Source organism: Ruditapes philippinarum, unplaced genomic scaffold (assembly GCF_026571515.1).
Source record: "Ruditapes philippinarum isolate M1 unplaced genomic scaffold, ASM2657151v2 ctg5296_1_1_1_1, whole genome shotgun sequence".
Classification (NCBI taxonomy): Eukaryota; Metazoa; Mollusca; class Bivalvia; order Venerida; family Veneridae; genus Ruditapes; species Ruditapes philippinarum.
In genome coordinates, this window is record NW_026857573.1 from 253446 (window position 1) to 268147 (window position 14702).

At 31.9% G+C, this 14702-nt stretch overlaps 1 protein-coding gene across 1 annotated transcript in view; it reads right to left on the minus strand.

The window, feature by feature from the left end:
* Positions 1–193: 193 nt before the first annotated feature.
* LOC132750192 (disintegrin and metalloproteinase domain-containing protein 12-like) overlaps positions 194–14702 on the minus strand; it is an 80731-nt gene continuing 66222 nt past the window's right edge. Inside the window, exons 14-19 of the mRNA XM_060740137.1 lie at positions 14476–14607; positions 13519–13694; positions 12431–12635; positions 11721–11907; positions 10516–10654; positions 194–9025 (exon numbers count right to left, since the gene is read on the minus strand). Coding sequence (XP_060596120.1) covers positions 7633–9025; positions 10516–10654; positions 11721–11907; positions 12431–12635; positions 13519–13694; positions 14476–14607 — 2232 coding nt within the window. The 3' untranslated portion in view covers positions 194–7632. The remainder of the gene's footprint in view (positions 9026–10515; positions 10655–11720; positions 11908–12430; positions 12636–13518; positions 13695–14475; positions 14608–14702) is intronic.

Consider the following 14702-nt stretch of genomic DNA (forward strand, 5'->3'; position numbering starts at 1 on the left):
GCATATCTATAATGCCTACATCTATGTCAAAAGCTTTTGTGATGGGCATATTTTGTGACAATGTTGCCCTTGTTTGCCTATATAATCTGTATTGGAAATCTGGTCTCCTACATTTGTTGACCACTAAAGAATTTGAATTGTAAGAGAATAAATTTTGGTGAGTTGCATGTAGATAATAACAACATAACAATAATAAATACACATAACTTTATTCTTGTAAATAATGTATAAACAAATACAAGATAAATGAGCATAAATACACTGCTATAACATAACACATTTTGGAACAGAAATATTATTAAATACACAAAATTATTACATATGAATAACAAAATTAAGTTTGACAAATTTCTGAAGATTTTGTAGATCATGATTTATAAGGATTTTTGGAATATAGGCAAGTTTTGTATATGATTTTGTAGCTAATTATAAATTTGTAGATGAAAACAAAAGATATAAATACATGTAGTAGCAATATATCTAAGAGCAACATTCTAAAAATCAGTCCATCAGCTAGATTTTGAGTCTATGATTAAAAAAGATACCCAAATAAAATATTAAAGAACAAACAAAAAAGTAACTGAATTGGAAAACGGGGAAAAAAATCTATTGAATTACAGGCTGCACTGACTTATTACACAGTTTTGCCAGTGATAATGTACAAGTGAAAACAAACCAGATCAGGAGATGTAGTAATTTGATTGCATGAAACGAAAAAGACATTCCAGGACAAAATTGCTGTTGTTTTTTTCCATCTTACAGCCATAAACATCCTACTACTACTCAAACTTATACCGGTAGTTCAAAGACAAAAGTATTGTAAAAATCTTACAATTTGATATATTAAAACTCATTACAGAGATCCATTAATTTTTTCAATGCTACTGAATCATACTTAAATCACAAAACAAATCTATACAGTACATCTATAAAAAATTGTTTTTTAAATAAAACATCTGCATTCCCCCACCCCCTAAAAAACTGGGAGATTTTACTGGTTTGCTGTATTGCTGATGTCAATAATCATGATTAATGAAGGAATAAAAATTACAGACTAAGCAGCAAAATGTATGAATGCACAAGTTTGTATCTTATACCTGGGAATACAAAGGGTCACAAACAAAGGACTGTGTATCAAAGAAAACAAACTTATATTCTATTCATATTGTACTGACTTCAGTTACTGGTAAACATAATTATCAGAATGAAAAAAAACCCTCATAAGTATTGTACTTTTTTCATTATTTCAATCTTCATACAGGTAATAAGACAAGAGATAAGTTCTTTTTTTGAAAAACAAAAAAAGTAAAATTACACAAAAATGAACAAATAAAGTAAAATAAAATTATTTGTTTTTTCTTTTAAGAATAAAAATTGTCAAAGGTTTATAATATACATGTATTGCACTTCATCCCTGTTTTGTCAACATTGTCAATTCTTATATGGCAGAATGTATTTGTTAAAAAAAATGTAAAAACTAAATATTTATTTCAATTAAAAAAGAAACCAACTGTCATATAAATAAACTCTATTGATTCTTACTTATAAAATGTGAAAAAATGTTTTATTTTGTCATAAACTGCAAACATAAAAAATTTAAAATCCGTTGCATAAAACAAGCAAACTTGTAAGGAAAACATTACATTTGGTTTTTGTAAATAAATGATTACCATAATTATTATACAAATTCTGTTGCAAATTATATATTACAATATCTTCAACAATGACATTAAAAATGGTGTCTAATTTTGCATCAAATATTTTCCTACAGCTACAGTGTTTGAACAAAAGGCTAAAAACATACAGAGTTCACATGAGTATCATAATAAAAATTAGATTATATGTATAGCTGGAATAATCGGCAAAACTATACGTGATCTGATGAATACATCAATATAACTTGATATACTTCATCTATATCTATACTATTCTATTGCAGATTACATTTTACTACTATTTTGTAGAACAATAATACTTTACTAGAAAAAAACACCAGGTGATTATATCTTTTATGTCAAATTAATGTACAGATATGGTATGGCACTTAAAGCTACCTTACGGCAACTATGTATTTTAACTATTAAAAAAATATTTTTTAACATACACTGGTACATATTCTCACATATAATTCAAGTATCACATGGACAAATATGACCAGACAGAAAGCAAAATATAAATTGGTATGACTCAGTAGTAATTTTTTTGACCTTGACCTTTTCAAGAGGTCATTGTTACAGTGCCTTGACCATTGAGTCTGTTTTGGCTTGTGCTATCCATGCCTAGCACTTATAGCCTTTGGTTCCACTGATAAAGTATTACCTTTGAAAATTTTTCTATTTAGGATCATTATGTTTGAAAATATAATGATGAACTATTAACAAATTCATCCGTTTTATAAAGTTTTATCATTATATCATACAAAATTAATGATCAAATCAATTAAACTTAAGTGCACAAGGGTTAACATCAGCAACATTTGCCAATCAACTTCTTTTATCACAATAAATCCTTCATAGTTTGCTGGTCTCTTTCTAATTATCTAAAACATTTTCTTTGTTAAAGTTATGTATTGGACTTGTCTTTTATATTTTGGAGGAGTCCATTAGTGCTTCAAGGGATTCTGTATTAGAACATGAAACAATAGAAATGGTCAGATTCTACAGACACTCAGGCTCACCCGACTTTACTGGTGGCATCTCACGTTGAATTTTTAAGGTTATAAAACAACAAGAGCTGTCACAGGAGACAGCGAAGCTCGACTAATGAAATACTGGACGCAGTAAGGAGGACAAAACTATGAAAGAAAAATCAATTATGTATAATTATGTATTAAGTTACAGTAAAAAATAACATTTGTTAACATAAATTCCAAGATCAAGGGGAATAATTCTAGAAATAGTCATGCTAGAGTTATGGACCTTGCCACACAACATTTGTGTAATGATAAGAAATATATATTTGAAGTTTGAAGTAGATACCTTAAAAAATAAAGAAGTTATTATATTTCTTAAAGAAAATCCTAAGTTCAAAGAGAGATAAATCTGTAAATATTGCTTCAAGAGTTATGGACATTGTCACATAAAATGTAATTGATGATAAGGAATAAGTATTTGAAGTTTGAGGTAGATACCTTTAAAAATAAAAAAGTTAAAATAAAAAATAACATTTTTCTAGTAAATAAATCTAAGTTTATGGGGAGATAATTCTTGCAATATTGGTGCTAGAGTTATGAACCTTGTCACATAAGATGTGGATGATGATAACGTAAATATAATTGAAGTATGAAGTTGATCCCTTCAGAAATAAATAAGTTACAGTAAAAAATAATATTTTTTATGGAAAATTCTAAGTTCAAAGGGAGATAAATCTGAAAATATTGGTGCTAGAGTTATGAACCTTGTCACATAAGATGGGGATGACGATAAGGTACATATATTTGAAGTATGAGGTTGATCCCTTAAGAAATAAAGAAGAAACAGTAAGAAATATTATTTTTTGAGGAAAATTCTAAGTTCAAGGGGAGATAAATCTGAAAATATTGGTGCTAGAGTTATGAACCTTGTCACATAAGATGGGGATGATGATAAGGTACATATATTTGAAGTATGAGGTTGATCCCTTAAGAAATAAAGAAGTATCAGTAAAAAATAGTATTTTTTAAGGAAAATTCTAAGTTCAAGGGGAGATAAATCTGAAAATATTGGTGCTAGAGTTATGAACCTTCTCACATAAGATGTGGTTGATGATAAGGAACATATATTTGAAGTTTGAAGTTGATACCTTAAGAAATGACAAAGTTATAGTGAAAAATATTTTACTGCACCAAAACTTTAATCTAAAATCTGGACGCGGACGCGGACGCCGGGGCGAGTAGGACAGCTCTCCATATACTTCGTATAGTCGAGCTAAAAATAACAGGACCAATAAATATTGTACATGATTTTAGAACTTGAGATAAATAAAGAAGTTGTCCTGAGAATAGATAAAGGGGCTTATGACAGGAATAAATATATTTGTTTAAGATTTACAATAAAGACATATAAATATATATATACCTTACTCAGTATGACTTGCGAGAATATGTAATTGCCCAGGTATTACTAACGTTTAACTGAATTGTTTCAATAGAAAGGTAGTTAACATATGGTAAACAAATAAAATTGCGACAATATTCTTTACTCTAGACTAATCATTTTTGGTTCCAGAAGGTTAAAAAAATATTTTTGAAATTTGACAATCTGTGTCACTTCATACAACAATGAAAAATGAAAACAATATGAACACAAAACATATATGAACATAAGTAGGCAAGATAAAGTGTTTATATTATCCATATTTACTCGCCTATAAGACTTTTTTCACCCATTTTTTTGACAGCGTTAGTGGATAATAGAAAGTGGATAATAAAAATACATAAAATTATAATTGACAGTTCAAACAACTCTCAATGATTTCAATGTAAAATTCTCACTCTATTTAGTGGATCATAAAAATACATAAAATTTTACGCTGTCGATTATTTCAATGTAAAATTCGTACCCCCAACTTATAGTATGGTCAGACCTATAGGCGAGTAATTATGATACATGATTTACACAATATATCACAGCAGATATCTGGGTGTAGTATTATATCTCTCCAGTTTAGGTAACATTAAATACAATGTCATTCTTTCAAGCTTAATCGTACCTAATAAGTAATTGACATAAAATTAAGATTCTTATAAATATTGCCCAATTCAGTTTTAAGGCATATGTTTAAGCTTTCATATAAACATATAGGCAGGATAATAGAATTTATCTAAACTTTACATAATCTTAGAGTATTGTAACAGATACATTTTAAGCTAAAAAAATGGGGGTTACCAACTTCATCTTTTAGTTATCTGCCCTTGAATATGATTTTTTTTTCTTTTTTTCAAATTACTATTTTTAGCATTTGAAGTGACTAAAAATGTGACTAAAGTGATATTTTCCCAGTTTTGTAAGCACATTTCTCTGTTATAATTCATTTTCAAGTAAGGAAACTGAAAGACATCTAAGACTGGAATATTCTCTTCTGTTAACAGACGAAGAAAGTCTGTAATAAAAAGTATGTCAAAAATATTTAAGCTAAAAATTGCATATCTACTGACCTTTTAAATTTTTGTTAAGGCCTTAAAAAAAGAGCATAATATAAGATTTCTAAGAGTAAAATGGGACCTTTAAGGGCTAAATAAAACCAACTGTGGTACAATTCACAAGACATGTGTTGTCTGACTGTAATAAATATCTATATATCTAAAGAATTTTACACATTTAATCTAATACATGTACATGAATCTACTTTAAAAAGGATTTTTACAAAAAAGAAAAAAAGGACACATCCATAGCAAAATGTAACTTATGAAATGGGATTATTATTCTTTGACAAAAAATTATTGTTTGAACAAGACAATACTTTATTTAAACTAATTAAACTTCTGCCTGCAGGAAGTACCCACAATAGTCTAAGTAGTTTGGTTCCAGACCTAAAGTCGAGTTCCTCAGACGTCAAGTTCCGACGTTGAGTACCCAATGTTCTTGTCAGGAATCACCAAGCTGATTGACAGCCATGCTTTAGAATTTGTTATTTTAAAAGATAAATTAAAATTATTTTCAAATAAAATCCAAAAATTAAACAGATGGCATCTAGCAGACGAGAATTATCCCAGAATGCATAAGGGTTGACCAATCTTTATACTGATATACGGTAATAGTAACAGAGTATGTTATACAGGAAAGAGCATGATAAACACTAATCTGATTTCAAAGTGAAAAATCAACTTTTACATATAAAACGTAAATATGTATATATACTGGCATTCAAGAGATTAAGATAATATGGAAGTAGGGCTGTCAATGTCCGAGGCGTATTGAAATTATACAAATGCTCAATGTTGATATATCATTAAAGTGAATTGGTCTATAATGAAGGGTCTGTAATACAACAGATAATTATGTTGTAAATGTTTAGTATTAGACATTAAATCAAACCATGACAGAATTGTTTATGGATATTGTTTGCAACTGTGAGATACATGATCCTATATTACATTATATTTATATGGCAGATAATAAACTGTTCTGGAGCAAAATATTATTATTTATCATAAAAAAAAAAAAAAAAATCACTAAGAACTTTGTGAACCATTTTTTCAAGCATTATCTTATAAGAATGTCCAAGTGATATATTTCTATTTTTTTTTTATCAATATTTGAAATACCTAAAAATGTGCCTATTATAGTCCAATTCACTTTAATATTGATAATACATAGAGGATGCATGTTTTTTCTAGATTCATGTAATATGAAATATATCTCACTAGGAAGAGAGAACTTTTAAAAGCTTTCCACAGCTCAAATGAAAATATAAAAATATATTCTCACAATAAGGTGAGATATATTTGATATACAGTCATCGCTATACATTCATCGATATACATTCAAAAACAAACAAGTTTTCTTTTTATCTTCCACCACATTCTATAGTTTTTGCATTATAACTACAATGTAATCAAACATTATGAAAAATGATGCTAAATGATGCTTAACTAAATGATGTCATGAAAATCTTTGTACATTTGTGCAATTTTCTTTAATGCCTTTGAGTGTATAGAATAGGAATAAACATTCTACATTTCACTCACTGTTAAACAGTGAAATATTACTTATATCTCATTTATATGTTGAACATTGTGCAATTTACTTTTTAATGCCTTTTAATGTATAGCACGGGAATAAATGAGCCGCGTCACGACAAAACCAACATAGTGTGCTTGCGACCAGCATGGATCCAGACCAGCCTGCGCATCCGCGCAGTCTGATCAGGATCCATGCTGTTCGCTATCACTTTCTCTACTTGTAATAGAGTTGGTAAGCAAGACAGCATGGATCCTGATCAGACTGCGCGGATGCACAGGCTGGTCTGGATCCATGCTGGTCGCAAACGCACTATGTTGGTTTTGTTGTGACACAGCTCAAATATTCTATATTTCACTCAGTTTTAAACAGTGAGATATTACATACATTTATATCTCACTCATGTTTTAGTATCTAAATCAATATATAGAGTATTACCACTTTATTTTTGTTCCACTTTCATACAGGTTTTCATTTCTTTGATTAAATACATATGTGAATAACATGATCATGTGTATAAATTATAAATGCCCTCTGTATGTCTTTCAAGGTCGTCTTATGTCAGCACTGTTTAGAGAGATTTGAATTGCAAACATGAATACAAAACTTTCAGCAATTTTGGCTATTTGTGATTATTTTTCATTAATGGACAATACTAAGATATGAGAATAAATTTTTGTAATTTCTAGTTGTCAATCAAGTCCTTTTTTTATCAAATTTGTAACCATAATTTGTAAAAAAAAAAAATATTAAAGATACATAATCTTTTTCAGATTATACAGTTGCCTCCATTCATTATACAGGATTTCCCGTTATCATTTTGAAATAAATTGACACTGGACCATTTTTAACAAGAATCAACTTAAAGTATATCAACCGAATTTTTAGCCTTAAGAACATGAGCTTATATATATATGTATATTGTTTGGAAACAAAAACAAAACAAAAAACCCGAACAAAACAATGTGTAGTTTTATACATCAACACTTCTGATTTGTTTTGCTCCTGATCTTGGTTTGGGTGGAGTCATAGGAGCTTTCGCACCACCTTGAAACTGAGTTCTTTTCACATTTCTATCACTGATTAAAGGTTTCTTTTGCACTTCGAACCTTTCTGCAAGTCCTGCAACACTTGCGGCACCAGCGTTTGGATCATCTTCCAGCGATTCTGTGGAAGGTTTCCTAGCTGGCTCACTGGGTTTTAAGCTTTTTTGCTGATTTACTTGGCCTCCACTGCCTGTTTTCTTTGATGAAAGACCTGGTCTGGCTTTTGGGTTAAAAATAGGTTTTTCATTTGTACTCCAGCTTGTAGGACTGGGTTTTGTGTCAGATTTAGTTTTATTTGCAGGGGTTTTGGGATGTAATGAAACTTTTGTATCTGCACTCTTTGAGACTGTAGCACGTGGTTTGGGTTTGACATTTTTAGGTTTTGATGGACTTGATGAAATGTTTGGAAGTTGTCTGTCAGGACTGTCTCTCGGTATTTCAACATTAATGTCATCTAATTTTGATAGTTCCTCCTCAAGCATTCTCCTAGTATTATCAACATTTGGTTTGACTGGTGGCGGGGGTGGTTGCTGTGGCATTCTGGGAGAATTGGTTGCCATGACTGCAGATTTCCGACTTTCCTTCGTCCCTGTATCTATATCATCACCACATTCACTTTCAGGCATCGACATGGGACGTGGCGGTAAAGGACGGTGTCTTCTACTTGTTGTATTTTCATATTCGTTTCCAAGACTGACTTTAGGAGGCACCGGCGGTGGTGGAGTATCTACATCTTCGTGAGATTGCGCTAAATTTAAATTTTCTAGTTTTACAAGATGTTTAGACCTCCTGTCTGTTGTACTTATCAATACTGGGCTCGAAATGTTCCTCGTTAATTCTCTCTTCTTTACAATATTTGCAACAGGAGCCTCCTCTGCCTTTTCCACATCTGGTTTTACGTTCTGCGATCCTTGCTTATCACTCTTTGAAAAACTTGGTATTTTAAATATCGGAGCAAATCTTGATTTACTCTCTGTAGGCGGAGTTTCATTATTTACAGCGGTTTTTATTTCAGACTGGTTACTAGCTCCTTTGTAAGGTTTCTGCGGTGGTTTTGGTACTGCAGGTTTGTGAGCGGGAACCGGACTGGGTTTCACATGAGATTTTGTATTGCCGTGAGTGGTACCAGTCAGTACAGGGTTCGATACATTGACAGATATTCCAGTACGGTTATTATTGAGGTTTGGTTGCTGTGGTCTTGCCGGCTGGGGTCTGAGAGGTTTTGTATCTGCAGGTGGCTTATACTTTGGTGGTTGTCTTACTGGTGAGTGATCTCTCTTTGGCGGAGGTCGGGCCGGTCGCAGAGGTCGCTTCTGATTCCTGAAAATTATAACAATCATTTTACTTCTTATTCCCTTCTTACAGCCAGGATTAAAACTTTAGTTATATTGAGTTAACCAATCTTAAAACTAATCATCAAGTGTTTTTTGGTTGATTGTTTTGTTCCACTTTTCTCATTATTAGTATTTTAAATCTAGTTCATTATATAACCTTTTACCCTTCCGAATTATGTAACGGTGACCTGTACATGTGAGGGATAACGTAATCAAAAGATTAAAATAAAGCAGTCAATAGTAAAAAACAGTCTGGTCAGAGTTCACTTATAAGCAGTTACTTTATATGAAAGGTAATTGCATAGGCAAGTCAGTAGTGCTGCTAGCATTTAAAGTTCAAGAAAGATGTGTCCAATAAAACACAACATTTTCTTGAGGAAAAACATTCACTTCATGTCGTAATATGTATTTTGTTTCATGTCACAAGTGTTCCGAGATAGTAAAATACAAATATATTGTTCAGTCTCAGTATTATAAACTGAGCAGATTAAGTTAAAACATATTCATTTTACCTCCAAGTTCAGAGCTTATCTGAACCACTTTCAAGTCAATTTCCTGGGAATAACCAGTGCACATGTCATTATGACACAACATGGTTGTGGACCTGGTAGGGCTCAAACCCTTAACCCATGGGTTGAGAGGCAGTCACATTAACCACTTTACCATCACTACACAGTAGCATATTTAACTTATACCCTGATGAATGGACTTGCCCTGCTCTATGTTCATATTCATACCCTGACTTATTATATCAAACTTGCTCTGCTCTAAGTTGATATACATACCCCCACTTATTACATCAAACTTGCCCTGCTCTAAGATCATATTCATACCCTGACTTATTATATCAAACTTGCTCTGCTCTAAGTTCATATTCATACCCTGACTTATTATATCAAACTTGCTCTGCTCTAAGTTCATATTCATACCCTGACTTATCATATCAAACTTGCTCTGCTCTAAGTTCATATTCATACCCTGACTTATCATATCAAACTTGCTCTGCTCTAAGTTCATATTCATACCCTGACTTATTATATCAAACTTGCTCTGCTCTAAGTTCATATTCATACCCTGACTTATCATATCAAACTAGCCCTGCTCTAAGTTCATATTCATACCCCGACTTATCATATCAAACTTTCCCTACTCTAAGTTCATATTCATACCCCAACTTATCATATCAAACTTGCCCTGCTCTAAGTTCATATTTATAGCCCGACTTATCATATCAAACTTGCCCTGCTCTAAGTTCATATTTATACTCAGACTTATCATATCAAACTTGCTCTGCTCTAAGTTCATATTTATACCCTGACTTACTTATATCAAATATAGAAATACAGACTGTTGATGGCATAGACTGGTCATAAATGTTACTAGAACTTAATTGAAGAAAGCAATGCAATGTTTATTACGCTACAAACAGGTTATAATTTGTTGTACAAATAGATGATAACAACCGGAGCAACTTACTTGTATTTCAAGTTGAATCTGTCATTCCACAAAACCAGAAGTGTGGCACGGAAATAGTAAGCTATGAATGCGAGTAGACCAATAATGGGCAGTACGAGCAAGAAAAATACTAACAATCCAATCATCAGACTCTTATCATCTGAAATATAAATGAGCCGCGTCACGACAAAACCAACATAGTGCGTTTGCCACCAGCATGAATCCAGACCAGCCTGCGCATCTGCGCAGTCTGATCAGGATCCATGCTGTTCGCTATCAGTTTCTCTACTTGTTAAAGGGTTTGTAAGCGAACAGCATGGATCCTGATCAGACTGCGCGGATGCGCAGGCTGGTCTGGATCCATGCTAGTCGCAAACGCATAATGTTGGTTTTATAACAATAATAAATTACTGTCAATGCAAATATTCTTTACTCTTGCACTGCTAAACACTGAATAAAGCTGTTTATTTAAAGTGCCTGAAAAAGATTTTTTCCAGGAAGTATGACATTTCAATTTTCAAAATGTTACATGTACAGCATTAACTTACTTAAAACTTTATTTTCTTCAATTTTGAGTGCTCATTAACTACATTTGTAATTTAAATTTTTATTTTGTTCAATTTTGAGAGCTGCACTGTATGTACACCTTGTTTTATATTAACATCTCACATTTCATGGAAAAACAAATGGCTCTCAGATTGTCCTTTAATGATATTTATGTACATTTAGACAAAATCTAATAAATCATCAATTGTACAGCCCAAAAAACTAGCTTTTGAAAATGAACAAAATCTTGTCTCTGTGAATAGGTGGTCTTATGAAACAATTAATTTAGGCTTAAAAGTGTTGAACTTGAAAAGTAGAATGGTTTCCTTTATTGATATTGCTGAAGTCTCTTTGGATACAGATTCAAACACTGGTTTAACTGTCAGTGACTGGCATGACAAATAGATTTCCCAGGTGTAAAATTACCATTAACATACCATTTATTTTGATAGGACCACTGTGGCTCGTAAGCCAATACCAAGAAAGAAGGAGGCATACTGGCTCGGACTACACCAGACTTAATGGTTTTAACATGTATTATGTCTTATTTCCAGTTTTAGTTATATTTATCATATAATCATTCATTTGGTCTGATGTTTCTTAGCCAGTTATGCCAAAAATAAAGATTTATAAGTCTATCACTTGTTTCGTGGTTTTAATTTGATTGAGTATAAACATACCATTTATTTTGATAGGACCACTGTCCACACTGCCACCATTACCAGATTCATCGCAATCACCACCGCCCCAACCTTCCTCACAATGGCAGTGTCCCTTACTGTTACACACCCCTCTATCTGAACATCCGCCGGGACAACCCAAGAAATTGAGGCTACTCAAGGCAGTGCACTTTCGATCTACACAGATCTAGTGAGAAAAAAAGAATATTAAGAAATTAATAAATTTTGTAGGTTCAGAAGCAGTTGTTAAGTTTGTTTTGTTTAAACATGTACTATACTTGATTGTGAAATACATCCTTGCAACAAATGTTTATCATTTTCGAATCTGCTTCGTCGAACTAACCAGCACCAATGTCATTTGATGAAACTTAGGCGTGACCACAGAAGGGTTCGAACTTACAAACACTGTGTTGAGAGGCAAAAACTTTAATCACTAGGCCACCACATTCCTGCCAGGAAAGCAGTTGTCACTGGCAGATAACCTTAAACTAACATAAAGCTCTTCTACATACTACATCAAATCATATATTTATTACTAAGCAATATCAAGAAAAAGAAATCAAGAAGTTTCCCAAGGTAGCTAAACATCTATACCAATTACAAAATCATATACACGTTTTTAAAACCACTGCTACAGAAAAACAAACAACATTGCTATTACCCTGACAGAAATACTTGCACATCCCAATAAAACTAATGTAAAAGATTACCTTTCTGTCATCACACTTGGCACCATCTGGGACCATGCCAGGATCCGGCATATCAAGGCCAACATCAAGTACAGCACCTCTACACACATAAGTCTGTGGTCCTATTGTCAAAAAAGTCGCTGGTGTGGCTTTAGCGAGATTGTCCTTCCAAAACATCAACTTCTCATTCTGGTGAACACAGTGTAACAATCCGCACATAACATTTCTGTAATGTAATATATCACATAACATTTCTGTAATGTAAGATATCACATAACATTTCTGTAATGTAAGATATCACATAACATTTCTGTAATGTAAGATATCACATAACATTTCTGTAATGTAAGATATCACATAACATTTCTGTAATGTAAGATATCACATATCATTTCTGTAATGAAATGTATCACATAACATTTCTTTAATGTAATGTATCAAAATATATATTATAATGTAACATTTATGTAATGTAAGATATCACATAACATTTCTGTAATGTAAGATATCACATAACATTTCTGTAATGTAATGTATCAAATTATATTTCTGTAAGGAAATATATCACATAACATATCTGTAAATGTAAGATATCACATGACAGATATCACATATATTTCTGTAATTATATATATATCATATAACATTTCTCTTATGTTATATATCACATAACATATCTGTTAATGTACGATATCACATGAAAGATATCACATATATTTCTATAATGATATATATATATATCAAATAGCATTTCTCCTATGTTATATATCACATAACATTTCTGTAATGTAAGATTACACAATAAATTTCTGTATATATCACATAACATTCTGTCATATTGATTACCACATAACATTTTGATTATGCAAACTATCCCAAGACAATTCTAAAATTCAAAATACCAATTAACATTGTAGTAATGGAAAAACCACATTATCTTTCGTCAGAACAAAAAAGCACACATTAACATAATTGACATGTAAAATATCATATTATGTAAATGTCATGTAAAACATATTCTATTACACAAATGTCATGTAAAATATGATACAACATAACTGTAATGTAAAATATCACATGTAGAAGAAAGATATAAAACAATCACATACTCTCTCTGGCAAGGTTTGTACGTAGACATTGTCCAGTTATATCCGCAGTTACCATGTTTGCTACCGTTAGAGTTGAGATGCCGGAAGCAGACAGGGTCCGAGACTCTACCAGTACTTCCCCATAGTAACTTACACTGACCAGTGTGAGTCTTACATTGACCATTGTAACAATATGACTGAAATGTACAAAACATACATGGTAATACAAAAACCAATATACTGTGAATTCACTTAATTTGGTGGACATGAAATTTTGTGGTAAATTTTGTCACAAAAAATATTTTCGTGGGTACTTAAATTTGTGGACTATTTATTATTCCAAAAGGTAAAATGCAAATAATGTGATGCAAAATTATCTTACAGCAGAAAAAATGAATTTTTGTTTGATCTTAAATTTGTGGATTGACCTAGCCACGAAAACAACTAAAATTAGTGCCCAATGAATAATAATGATTTTGAAGTACCAATCCAATCAGCAATTATCATAACTAAACCCTTTTATAATGAACTTGTCTGACTTTGAAATTGGAAACTGTCTATTGTTATATCAAGGGAAATCAATTAAAAGTTAAAGTGAGATATGTGGTTAAGGTAAATGCAGGTAAATGCAAGGATCATGGGTTCAAGCCCAACAGCAGGGTTTTCATTTTTATCTGAAGCAAAAGATGTGCCGACAAAGACAACCTATTGGGCCAATGGTTAAGGGGAGCATTTTAATTTACAGGCTGAAAATGCAACCAATTTTAACACCATTTCAATGGATCATATGGATCAGCAAACTGTTAATAATGAAAACCTTTCAACAGTAGCTTCCTCAAATGATACCAGTACTGGTTAAGTCCACGGTGCGGATTCAAGAATAGTATTAACAAGCTACAAAGTTTATTCACAATCAAGCTTACATAAATAACATTCAAAATAAAACCCAAATAATCGCATGTATATTTATAAACTAACCTGTCCATTGTAGCAGTCCACGCCATCTTGTAGAAATACGTCTGCCGGACATACTGGATCATCACCTTTACAAAACTCCGGTAAATCACATTCTCCTACACTCCCACGACATAATGTCGCCGCTGCTTTTGGCTATATATAAAACAAATGTTGTTGGCAAGATTAACTAGAGCTATCACTGAAGGTGATTAATACCCCCACAAGCAACCATTAATTTTGAAAAATAA